Source organism: Podarcis erhardii (assembly GCF_964252035.2).
Source record: "Podarcis erhardii genome assembly, chromosome: 12".
Classification (NCBI taxonomy): Eukaryota; Metazoa; Chordata; class Lepidosauria; order Squamata; family Lacertidae; genus Podarcis; species Podarcis erhardii.
In genome coordinates, this window is record NC_138513.1 from 29559045 (window position 1) to 29573160 (window position 14116).

The window sequence follows — 14116 nt, forward strand, 5'->3', positions numbered from 1 at the left end:
ATTAGCCTGTCTTAAATTTGTTAGTTCTTTTACGAACATTGCTAGCTTTCTACTCTGCTGCACAAATTAAAGAGGTGCAATGTTTTTTATCCACAGAAGAACGCTAAGACTAGTTAGCTTACTCGTCAGCTCTGGCAGTGAAAAGGGAGTGTCTAAGAGTGATCAGCTTATTCAAAAACAATGGTTCAATCTTACACTCAGCACACACAAGCTCAGTCTTCAGTAGGATTCAAATGCACATAGCTAGGAATGGGACAGCTGTAATCCACTATACCAGTCCCTTCCTGAAATTTTTGTGCTAGGATAATGAGCATCCTGGAGGCCAAGCAACAATCAAGGATTTTAACCAAGGTTTCATTCTTACCATTTACTTAACAAGTTCCAACTTATGTGAGAGGGTGGCAGGATTTCCACCTGGAAATCGTTAAAAAATGCTAAAAAATGGAGGTCTACAGGACATCTGGGGTGAAAAAACCCCAGGAGACACCAGTCACACATTCCAGTCCGGGCGCCATGGCACAACGTTCAGACTGGATAGCATTCTGCTCACATAAAGCCTGATCTCCTTGGTTGAAACAACAAACATTGGTAACATCAAGGTAACAGACCATGCCCTGTGGAAACTACCCTTAAATTAGGAGAGGGAACACAAACCACTCCATCATGGTCCTTTAGCCCTATCCTAACCACAAACCAAGTAACTAGAGAAAGTCTCATGAAAACTCTTCAAAACTATTTCAAGGAAAATGATGCAGACAACTTAACAAGCCCCCTTCTCTGGGACGCAATGAAAGCGGTCGCTAAAGGAGCTTGCATAAAAGAGAAAGCATCGCTCAAAAAACAAACCTCAAAAGTTAGCAAGCTTGAATAAGACACCACAGCTCTTTCAACACGATACAAACAAGCAGGAGCTTTAAAAACTCCATAAATTCATAGAACAAAAAGGAAGGGAGATTGACTCAGTAGAAATTAATAAAACAATGATCAACACTCTATACTCAAAACAACAATTTTACAACTATGGAGGGGAAAACTCCAGACTATTAGCAAACAGGTGCAGGGAAAAAATCACTTAAAACAAGACTACACTGCATTACTAAAAAAGATGAAACACAACATTATCCTCTAAAAAAATAACTTCAGAATTTGTGGAATTTAACTCTAATCTATGCGCTTCCCAAAACCCGTATGAGTAAGAAATCAAAACCTTTTTAGCAGGACTATCCATGCCAATTTTAACTGCAGAACAATGCGAATTCATGGACAGTCCTATCACCTCAAAGGAATTAGAGATGCTCCTCAAAAATCTGAAATCCCAGGCCCAGATGGCTTCACAGCAGAATTCTATTTTTAAAAAATCAAGGTAAGTCTGGCACCCTACATGACTCGCCTATTTATTGACATCCTATAAGGACCCCCCATCCCCAAAATCTGGACCTCCTCCAAAATAGTCTCTATCCCAAAAGCATTCAAAGATAGCCTCAAAGTAGAATTATATTGCCCGATCTCACTGATAAATCAGGAGTACAAAATATTCACATCAATCCTGGCTAAGTCTTCCTGCACAAGCTAATAGCCCCAGACTGAGCTGGCTTCGTCCCTTGTTGCAACATAACAAATCCCATCAGTAAGTTACTGAACTGATCAACCATAGCAAAACAACTAAAAACCCACCGACAATTATGTCCCTAGATATACCAAAAGCCTTTGATTGCTTTGAGTGGAAATACCTACTAGCAGTACAGTGGTGCCTCGCAAGACGAAAATAATCCGTTCCGCGAGTCTCTTTGTCTAGCGGTTTTTTCGTCTTGCGAAGCATCCCTATTAGCGGCTTAGCGCTATTAGTGGCTTAGCGGCTATTAGCAGCTTAGAAAAAGGGGAAAAAGGGAAAAAACTCGCAAGACGTTTTCGTCTTGCGAAGTGCCTCGAAAAACAGAAAACCTTTTCATCTAGCGGGTTTTTCGTCTTGCGAGGCATTCGTCTTGCGGGGCACCACTGTATTAACCAGCATTAACTTCGGTCCTTCTGTACTAGAAACCCTCAGACAAATTTACTCCCAAGCTTCAGCTAAATGCATAATCAACAATATGGATTCCACCACCATTGCAATCCAGAGGCATGAAGCAAGGATGCCCGCCTTTCTATTCATCGTGGCCCTGGAACCCATAGCAATTCATCTCTGGGTAGCCCCTAATATCATGGGTATGGAATTAACAGGCAAAACATATAAACTTAGGACTCTTTGCGGACGACTTGATGTTCATGACACTAGGCCCAAATAAAACAGCAACCACTCTGACTGAAGAACTCAACACTTTTGCAATGGTGTCAGGCCTTCAGGTGAACTTTGCTAAATCTGAGGCAATGTGCTTCAACACTCCCTCTCATATCCAAAAAGAATTCACCAACATCACAAAGATAAAGCTCCGCTGTACCAAGTTTAGATACTTAGGGGTACAAATAACCAGAAACCATAACAAATTACACCTACAAAATTACAAGCCTCTCTGGCAATAAATTGATAAAGACCTGAAAAGATGGAATAAATCTAACTTTACACTCTCAGATAAAATAGCCAGATAAAAATGATCATTCTCCCAAAATTAACTTTCTTATTCCAAACCCTTCCAATGCAGCTCAAACCTTCCACAGAGAAACATGGCAAACCAAAGGCCTATACCCATATCAACATAGGAAATAAAGGATAAATTAGGAGACGTTCAAGTACCCTGGTTAAAACACCATCAACTACCGTATTTTCCCATGTATAAGACTAGGTTTTTTCCCTTTAAAATGTCAAAAATTAGGGGGCGTCTTATACACAGATACATACCCCCCCTTTTTTTAGATCTGAGTCCCCCAAAATGGGGGGTGGCGTCTTATACATGGGGGCGTCTTATAGACGGAAAAATGTGGTACATGCTTTTCTAAATAACGTAGCAGTAAAAGCAGTGGCCGCTAGGCCCTTGACCACCTTTGAAAGCCTTCTTTTGTCGGCAGATGGACATAGTAAGGGGATGGTATCCACGATATACCGCTCCATAACCCCACAATATCACCTGACACTATTAAAAAACAATGGGAACATGACAAAGGTTACAAAATAAACTCTACCCAATGTGTTCCAAATCTCCCTTCAAATCTCAGCCAAAAGAAGGAAACTTGTTTTAAAACTTAGCAATAGCATCTGACACTGAGGAAATTGGCATTACAGTGGAACCTTGTGTTACGTACCATCCTCCTTGCGAATGCGGCGGGTTACGAGCTCCGCTAACCCAGAAGTAGATCCCCTTGTTGCAAACTTTGCCCCGGGATGCGAGCAGAAGTTGCATGGCAGCAGTGCGAGGCGAAACTGGAGGTACCACTGTAATACATCCAGGAAGCTTACCAAAATGCTGGAGAGGCTGTACTTATACAGGCACATGCCTCCACATGTGGTGGCAACGTCCCCGAATCCAACCCTTTTGGACAGCAGTCCTACAAAAAGTATGTAACACAACTAAACACTTATTAGAACCTACCCCAGAATTGGCCCTATTAAATATTTTCCAAGACAATAATGCTCACTTGCACCATAAAGACCTTATAACCTACCTACTCTTGGCAGCCAGAAACGTCATAGTTAAGACACTGAAGTGACTTGTCTGGAGTAAGCATGGACCACTGGTACCAATTGTATGGGAAATGGCCTTGTTAGAAAAGTTAACCAACAGACTAAAACTGACCTGAGGACAAAAGAAAGATGACACATTCACTCCGGTATGGCTCAAACTGACAAAAGTAATAGCAGGGATCTTCCACCAGCATACTGATCAATATGGTTAACTTGACCCAATATTCCATATCCCCCTTCCGCAAACACATACAAATCTCACTACGGTTAATCAAAGGCAATTAAAGGCAAACAAACATGCCCTGCTCCCCCTCCAAATCTTCTCTCTTCGCCAATATAAACCAACAAATATACAGAATTGACAGCGACGTGAAAACCCCTCTTCCCCTACCTTTAGAAACATATTGTTTTACATTTTACATTGAACGTACCAAAATACTTTATAATCTGATCAAAAAAAGAGAAAGAAATTGAAAGTTCTTTGTAGTTCATGAAAATCTTTAATAAAAATTATTTTTTAAAAAAACTTTGGCATTTCTTAAGCATTTTGTTTATGGCATAAGTATAATGAACAATTTATTTTTTTAAAAAAAATCAGATCTGATTTGTATGTACAGCAATATTCCATGTCCATTTCCCATTCACTCTCAAAAGTCATATATCTCCTCTCACACCATTAATTTCAATATCAGGTATTTCACTGCACTTCTATTATCATTACGCCATTGCATCTGGATTTGCCCCTTATCCAGGAGTCTTGACATATACCATCAAACTATTTTCCTTCTACTGCTGTGCGCATTAGGCAGAATGAGAAGTTCAGTAAGCTTGGCAACATGTCAGAACTACATAATACTGGGGACTGGGGGGGGGGGGGCTGGCATGGTGCACAGGAAGGAATATGAAAGGGACTGAATAGTTGGAAGGAAAGCTTGAATTATAACCAAGAAGTGGGGAATCGATGGCGAGACCGAAGCACTGAGCACTGTAGTGTGATGTGGTAAGTATGGGGCTGATGAAAATTAAGAGCAGAAATCTGCTGTTGACTTAATGAAATCTGTCATTCCATTATTATTGTACTTTGTCTGCAGAAATTAAGGGTTTGAGTCAAAGGTTCCCTTCCTTTGGGAGGAAAGCTTTAAAATGTTTGAGTTCTTTATAGATATTGCACCAGCTTTGTATGCAATGTATAGCTTTATGCCACAAATATACCTATTTTTTATATTACTTTCTAACCTTGTTAAATCATGGTATGAGGCTGGGAGCGTATGGGAGAAACGGGGTATTTGTGGCATGAATAGCTTAAGTCTGGCAGGCCCTTGACGTGGCCCTCTGGCTAGCTTAGCCCTCCAAGGCCCAGAGCAAGCAGTGTTAGAAACTCATATATCTATAAACTAGGCGCAAAATGGCATCTTAAACCTAGATTACAGTCACCACACCAGAATGTCTATTTGCCAGGGAGTTGGACCAGATGACCCTTAGGGTCCCTTCCAACACTGCAATTCTATGGTCTCAACTACATTGCTTGACTGTAGCCTGTTCTTTCAACAATTCACTTGTCCCAGCATGCAAAAAGGAGAAACATGCACAGTGGAAAGGGAAATGGTATTAACTATGGATTAAGGCAGAGGTTTTTAAACTGTAGTTCGTTAGTTCCATTTGGGTGGCCTGTGGAAAGGTTGCAGCAGTGTCAAATAGATCTGTACTCAGCTCTGCCCTTACTTTCCTTGATGTGGTGATGGAGGACTGTGCGTGAGTCAGCTGGCTCGATGAAGAAGTCAGTTGCTAACTGGGTGCCCAGAAATCTCCACTTGGTTGCAACTGGACCCACGCCAGTAGCAAAACGCACCTGGGGAATTTTGAGCACTGGCTGAGCAAGTATACCTGTGACTGTACTCCTAACCCTACGCCTACTCCCATGTGCTAGTCTAATAATGTAGTGTGTCAAGTTTTTCCTACGGCATCATATTTGATAAAGGCACTATCCCTGGAGAACAAACCTACCTATTGTTGGTATAACAACTTATTTAAAAATAAATTCAGGAGCAGACATCAGAATATGTACATAGGATTTCAGAACCCTTCAGACATGCACAAGGAAGAGATCACCTACAATCTCTTAAGTTGTTATATATGTTGGAAGCTGCCCAGAATGTCTGGGGCAATCCAGTCAGATGGGTGGGGGTACAATTTTTAAAATACTACTACTACTACTATTGGGATACCACACAAAGAAGCTATCAGCAGGGGATTTTTGTGTTCAACATGCATGTGATACAAGGTCATAACCTAGAAACAAAAAATCAATCTACTAAGTTGTGGAGTAACTGCTAGAATGAACTGCTGAAAACAATGGGAGTAAACTGAATGTTTTGGCGACACTAATCTACACTCCTAAAAGCCGATCTTATGGACATTGTTTTAAGCCCTTATGACAAACCATGCTGTGTACAAACACCCTGTGGAATCCTCAATCCCTTACCCCACACAAGGTGAAAATGAAGCTGGAAAGGATAAAGGGACATGACTCATCACAGGCTATAAACCTTTGGTGACCTTGATGAAAACAAATTATTTGAACCAAGTACAATTATGATGCCAACATCTTCTAAGAAGAATGATTCAACCCAGTAGCACAGTATGTTCCTGGAAAAGAGCTCCTCACAGCAGATACTTTGCCACACAATGTAAGTAAACACAAGTTAGAGAAAGAGGTTAAGGCTTACATTTGTGCTGTACATGCTTCTCTATTACCATCTGTAAGTCAGTTTCACTAGATCAAAACAACTATTCATGGTGCTCCAGAACTTCACAACTTTTTATACTATATCAGATCAAATACCAGCAATGTGTCAGAGATGGCTAGAAAGTACTTTCCTGACCATGGAGAAGTGAGTGAATTGGAAGGCCTAATAACAAAATGGAAATGTATTTTATTTTTGGTTTTTCTGAACCACAATCTACAAGGCAAGAAATTCTAGACCTTATCCACCAAGGGCATCAAGGTTTAAGCAAATGTCACAATCAAGCCAAGCTGACCCCATATGGCAACCTTGTGTTAGAAATATCAGATACACATGTTTAGTAACTGCACATGTTAACCACAGCAAGCAACTGCCCCATCCCTGCCAATTACCACAAAGAACCATAGCAAAGGTGGTTTATTTTCTCTATTTACTTATGAAGTAATCCACATGCTGCCTTTGGGGGAATAACCCACTGAAAACTGCTTACAACGCTATAAATACAGTGATCTAAAATAATCCAAATTAACAAAGGCAACATCACTCAGTCATTAAAATGCCAATTCAAACAGTACAGCAACTAACAAAAGATAGCTCTGCAAACATATTTTTTTTAATAAAAGACATTTTAAAATATATATATTACTTTTTATACACCGTTTTAAAAACCCACAGTGCAGAGATCATGCAGATCTGAGGGAAGAGAGTTCCACAACATGGAAACCACCACAGAAAAGGCCCCATCTCTCATGCCTGCCAGGCAGGATCATAAGCAGGGCCTCTGGGGCTGATCTCAATGCGCAGGCAGGTTACAATAAGGACTGCAGGCAGTCCTTCAAATAAGTCCTTCTTAGTACAGTACAAGCTGGCTGCCTCAAAATATCTTTTTAAGGAGACAATGTTTTGAATAAACTTGTAGAAAACCCTACAAAATGTGGATCACTACTAAGTAAGATTGAACACCCATGTTTTATACTATGAATTTAATATGAGATTTAGCTGCTGGTAACCCCAAAAGGGAACAGATATGCTTTTCTTCTCTCTGTGCATTCAAAACGGTGACTACCGTTAGTGGGCAGTTGGTTTGGGTAGTAGTGTTCACTGTGTTCAGACAGGGTTGTAACCACCCCCACCCCCACCCCCACCCCAGCTAAAGGATCATTTCTGCAGTCTGGGGAATGCTCATAGATCCAGCCTAGAAAGCCAAGAGATGTCAGTGACAAAGCCTTTTCGGACATAACCCTGCCTGTTCCAGGAGATCTTGCTCTCTAAGGTGAGGCAGGTTGTGATAACAGAGAGACGTTGGATCAGCCCAGAAACCAATCAGGAGAGAATAGTGAGCTAAAGTTTGAACCATTAAACATTCAAATAGGGCTTGTTTGTCAGTTAGTTAGGACTCGGTAAGTGCCTATTTAGGGATCTGTTTTGAGCCTTGTTAGGGCTGAATTAGGGATTAGCTAGACAGGGCAACCCAGATTGTATCCCTGAGGGTAAGGCAAAGATCCTACAAGAAGTTCTAAGAGTCATTAGTCAATTCAGAGACAGGTTTAAAGTGATAATTTTAAGGATATTTTTAGCTATCTCTGTAAAGAACATGCATCTGAAACAAAGTGTTGTGCCTATTAAAGGTACCCCTGACCATTAGGTCCAGTCGCAGACGACTCTGGGGCTGTGGTGCTCATCTCACTCTATAGGCCGAGTGAGCTGGCATTTGTCCGCAGACAGCTTCTGGGTCATGTGGCCAGCATGACTAAGCCATTTCTGGCAAACCAGAGCAGCGCATGGAAACGCCGTTTACCTTCCCGCCAGAGCGGTACCTATTTATCTACTTGCACTTTGACATGCTTTCAAACTGCTAGGTTGGCAGAAGCTGGGACCGAACAACAGGAGCTCTAGGCTCTGTGGTTTAGCCCACAGCGCCACTCGCGTCCCTATGTTGTGCCTATTAGAGTAATTATTAAGATATAACCCTCATCATCTGTATGTAAATAAAATTCTAGTTTTATTCTGAAAGTGCCTCATCCTTACTTTGATTCTCTGGGTGAGGACAAATTCTCCTTTCACATAACTGTCATACCTTGCTGCTTGTTATTAAGAGATAATAACAGACCTTTTAAGTTTTCTCACAGAGAGAGTGTACATTTTAAAAACACTAAAAGAAATCCAGTCACATTACATCTCTCCCATCATTACTGAGGGAAGTTGCAACACAGGTAGTGGCTAAGGAAAGGGCTTTTATAGTTGTGGCACCCCACATGTAAATTCTTCCCTGAAGGGTGAGGTGGGGGTTTGTGTTATACCTCTTTCAATATCCTACTTGCATCAAGCAAAGACCTTCTTATTTCCCCAGGCCTTTAAAATTTTTACAAGTTAATCCTGCTATTTTATCTGCTGTTTTGTGTTAAAAGTCATATTGGAAATATTATACTAAAGAGTGGCACAAAAGTTTGTAAGTTAATATACATATATTGATTAATTTTGGCTTTAAAAATACTGCCAGTTCTTGAGCATCTTCTCTACACAAACCTCTGCTTGATCAATTGTTTATACAATTCATGTGTGTGTCATCAAATTGCAGCAGTAAGGGGCTTGTTTATATCTAACTATATTGAGGTTAAAAAAGGTAAAGGGACCCCTGACTGTTAAGTCTAGTCATTGACGACTCTGGAGTTGTGGCGCTTATCTCGCTTTACTGACTGAGGGAGCCGGCGTTTTGTCCGCAGACAGCTTTCCGGGTCATGTGGCCAGCATGACTAAGCCACTTCTGGCGAACCAGAGCAGCGCACGGAAATGCCGTTTACCTTCCCGCCAGAGGAGTACCTATTTATCTACTTGCACTTTGACATGCTTTCAAACTGCTAGGTTGGCTGGAGCTGGGACTGAGCAACGGGAGCTCACCCCATCGCGGGGATTTGAACCGCGAACCTTCTGATCGGCAAGCCCTATGCTCTGAGGTTTAGACTACAGCGCCACCTGAGTCCCTGGCATATTAAGGTTAAGAGGCACAAATAAAAAGACACGTTTTTACAATAATCTATATTCTGTTACCTAGTTATTATAGAGCTTCTGAAATTATGATGTGCTGCTATGGGAATAACTAGTGGCAGAAGAATTACAAGAAAAAGCTAGAGAGTTTCTATTTCTAAAAGTTGCTAAAATTTTAATGTTTATACAGAGAAGAGAGGCTCAGATCAGCTTTTGAGACATAAAATGAATCAGGAAATTGCTAGTCACCTGAAAATGTACTGTAGAACCCTGAAATATATCTCCAACTGCCTAACATTAACAGCAGCTGTTAAGAAATATTTGGAAGGTTCTGTTATTCAGTTTTGCAAATTATCCTTCAAAGAACAAAATTGCTCTTGCCAACAATTTGCATGTGTTAGAAGACCAAGAAAAAGGAGTGAGAAAACAAGGGAGAGGGCGAATAGAGGCAAAAGGTGAAAAACAAAGCACCAATTTATCCTCTTAAAACAGGTTGAAAACAAAGATGAATGCCTACCTCCCACTGCAAGTGTGGCGGGATATTTCTGATTTGAAGTTTTCGACTCCTGGGGATGGAGAGAGAGAGCCTGTTATTTAAACACAAAAAAATGTACACTCCATAACACATCTCTGAAAATTACTAGGTCAAAACGAGTTTTATAGTAAGAAGCAATTATCACAAAATAATTTCATTATATGCCTACAAATAATTATATACCTTATGCTCACCAGTAAGAGTCAATTGAAGATGATACTACTAAAAAAACCGCTCCTCTTCACAGTATTTTCTTGGCACATTGAAGCATTTCTTAACACGTGAAACATCTTTGCTTCAAGAATATTGTGTCTCCTATCATACTGTTTAAATATGGTGGCATTATTTTTAGACTTGTAAAAACTATCCCCAAATTTGAAACTTCACAAAATGGTGCATGAGAGAAAGAAAATGTAAATTTTAAAACCATGGTCAGTTTAATTAGCACTTGAATTCCTAAGATTCCATGCTTCTGAAATCTTGACTAGCTGTTATATTGTCACCTTTGTTTCAAAGATATATTGGCCCTCACTCATCTATCTTGCAATGAAAGCATTTGCTTTGTAATAGTATAAACAAGGCCCAGTGGCATCTGGAATGGAATAATAGCCAAACCTTTTGTCTCTTCACCTCTCATTCCTTTTCACCTGAAGAAGAATAAATGCACACCCAGAATGCTACATAACCTTGGGATCTTCAGCAATGTACAGATAAAAAGGGTTCTGTACATCACATGGGAAGTGTATGTACTTCCTCAAAGCTAGAAAGGCTATACATACAAGAACTCAGAAAATTCACAATTAAGGAGATTTCTTGAGATAGACAAAAAAATAGAATGCAATAAATATAATCAAGGCAACAACCCTATACACGTACTCAGTAATAAGTCCCACTGAGATCAACGAGACTTAATTCTTTTCAGACAGACATAGGATTGTACTGCAAATGTTATGTTGGTGTGGTTCACAAAAAGTTAAACCAACTAAGTCATACTAAGAGTAGAACCACTGAATTCAATGAACTTAAGTTTGTCATATCCACTGACTTAAATGAGTATGACTTAGTCGTATACAACTCATACAAAATAAACTATGGTCAATGTGCTTGAGCAATTCACTCTTCCCTCACTTTCGACTATGCCACACGAGAGAAAGGAAACAAGTCAAAGCCTTGTTGCCATGAAATGCTTATCACTCATAACATGTTGACTTCTCGTTGTTTCTTTGGGGAGAAACAAATGATGAGCCCACAGGACCTAAAAGACACTTGATTTGTTTAGGGTTCACTTGCTTCCCTCCCTGTGTGGCACAGTCAGAAATGTGGTGGAAGCAAAGCCCTTTTGCACATTAAGCCATACTTTGTATTTTAAACTGTGGTTTAAAGTTACGTAAGAACTGCTCACTCATCAACTGGATTTAGGTGAAAACAACTAAAATCTTGTGGCACCTTGAAGACTAAGACATTAATTATGGCCTAGGTTTTCATGGATTACACTAATGAAAAGGAATGTAAACCAATGAAAGGTTATATGGTACAACAAACACTAGTGTTTAAGGTGCATCAGGAAATTGCATTAGGTGAATCGCTATACATCCAGCCTTTTCAAACTACAACTCCCATCAGCATGGCCAGTAATCAGGGATGGCAGTTGTGTCCAACAGCATCTGGGGGCACTCAGTTGGGAGGGCTGTTATAAATGAAGAACCTGGAAAAGTTTTATTTTAAAAAATATGTGATTCTAGTTTGTTATATTGCAGGGATGCAGTAATAGCTTTTTCCACTACATACAACCCAACAGAAATTTTTCTTGGGCAAGAATTGCTGAAAGGAGAATTTCCTAACAGATGTGTTAAGTTCTAGATATGCTTTGCTTTCAATGTCATTTTTTCCTATTCCAAGGTCTATACCCCTTAAAAGATATAGCAATAATCCTAAACATAAATTCTAGCAGCCTTACATAAATGAGCATAGGGAAATGCATGCACTACCGCTTGATATGCTATGGAATAAATTCTCCTTTCCTACAAAAGAGGTTTTAACTTTCATAATGAAGTTTCATCATTAACTATTTGGTGTCCTTTTTGGACCTTCCTTCTAATTTTGCTTTAAAACATTTCATGTCTAACTTGACCACAAGCAATTTAGTTTTATGGACTGTGTGACAGCAGACAAGATGCAGTCCAAACCCACTGCTTTTAAATGAATCCAGTATCTTTACTTGTGCTATTATGATTTTAAATAATAATAAAAAAAATAAATCCTCTATCAAAACTATTGTGCCAATGCTTAACAGTGTATAAGGCATGCCCACAAAGAAGCAATCAAAAACTAAAGATTTGGGCAATATAATTTGCTACTGAGGAAACATGCCAGTTGAGAGGGTAACAGTTGTGTTCGAGAGGTGAAGTTTTCATAACTGCTGGCAGTCCACTATCCCCAGTATCAGCACAGAACACCTAACATATAATAACCTTTTTACAATAACTTGCTTTTTTAATTAGACTTTGTATTTAAGTACAGTGCAATCATAAGTTAGGCAAGGATTATGCCACCAGGGGTTGAGTGTAAAAGCAAAATCAGCACTCCTCACACCACCCAAGAACTCAGAGCCTCCCAAAGCCTAGTAAGTAAGGTGAATAACTTAAATAAAGCTCTTTTGCGCAATTTTTCCCTGTGCAAAAAGTTTGCAGGGTTCTGAGATGGTTGTGCAAATGCTCTGGGAGGTTCCCACGAGATCTCACAGGGCCCTTCGAGAGCCTTCAGAGCCCAATAAATAATAACCTCCCGCCCCTATTTATTTATTTATTGAGGATCCGTATTAAGTTATGATCACATAAGTAAAATCAGCGTAAGCTGCGGTAGTTCATATGCCAGGTATCAGTAAACTGAAAATGACCATATGTAACTTAAATCCACTGGTTTCAAAAAGTCTATACTGTGTATGACTTACACTAGATATTACCCAGTAAGATTAGCTACTTGCCTATGTACCCAAGGTGCATAACAGTAATTTATGGAAGCAACTGTGCACTGAACTTTTAGTGGCTTGAATTATGTCATTACTAAACACTTGAACATAATCAGAATACTAATGCATGGTTGTAATTTTCACACTACTTTAAAGCAGCAGAATTCAATTGAGTTTGTAACCAAGGACAGTATATACTTTTCAACAGAAAGACTGTAGGATTAGCTGAAATGTGCACATGTGAATTAGAGTGCATGGTGCATTTGACCAAAATACTTAGGCTTGAGAACATTTGTCTGATAACAGAATAAGTATTTAGACTTTATGCTGAATATAGCTGAAGGACAGTGTCACTCTTCCTGTTAAGTAGCACTTGGGGCTGCAATCCTCTGCACGCTTACCTGGAAGTGTAAATGTTAAGATTTCCGGAAACTTCGAAGACATGAGAAAATAAGGGTTTTTTCTGCCACATCAGCCCTCTGAGGGGAAAAAACTAATTTGAGGGGGAAATTGAAATACATTCTGTATTTACTGTCATACGAAACCTAAATCTGCTTTTCTACATCATTTATATCTAGGCATGTGCAATAGTACTAGTTGGGTTATGAGATGTATAAAGCTATCTATGCAAGTTTTCTCAGAAGTAAGATGCACTCTGTTTAATTCAGCTTATTACCAGGCAAGTGTGCACAGAACCTCAAAAGTATACATGCCTTGGGTTCTTTATCAGCATAATTGTGAATATATATACTTAATAACGGAGAGCAGCTGCACCCTATGTACTGAGGCACATGCATCTTAGTTTTTTGCTGTCTGAGAAGTAGCAAAAAATAGACACTTAAAAAGTAGAAGACCCTAGATCAAATGGCCACCAAAGGAAGACAAGCAGCAATTCACAAGCAAGAACACCCTTTTGCTCCTTTCATGAAAGCAGTACCCTCTAGGTGAACAAATGCATATTAGATATGTATTATATATGTGTTGTGTGTGTGTGTGTGTGTGTGTGTGTGTATGTGTATGTAGGGACGCGGGTGGCGCTGTGGTCTAAACCACAGAGCCTAGGGCTTGCCAATCAGAAGGTCGGCGGTTGGAATATAATATCCACAATACCCCCCACCCCGACGGTGACGCACCTGTCAATCATCTGATGTCACCATGATGTCAGGTGGTCCAATTTCAAAAGCAAAGAATCAGGGCACATTCTAAACGTGCTCTTGATTCTTTTCTTTCTTCCCTTGCAGGCACAGCTTCATACAGCACATGCAAAACAG

The 14116-nt window shown here is 39.9% G+C and overlaps 1 protein-coding gene across 3 annotated transcripts in view; it reads right to left on the reverse strand.

Annotated features, from left to right (window-relative positions):
• The window catches only part of IGF2BP3 (insulin like growth factor 2 mRNA binding protein 3), a 66224-nt gene that overhangs the window by 28488 nt on the left and 23620 nt on the right, over positions 1-14116 (reverse strand). For all 3 annotated transcript variants that reach the window (XM_081882095.1, XM_081882097.1, XM_081882096.1), the window contains exon 3: positions 9860-9908. In XM_081882095.1, the coding sequence (XP_081738221.1) occupies positions 9860-9908 (49 nt within the window). The remainder of the gene's footprint in view (positions 1-9859; positions 9909-14116) is intronic.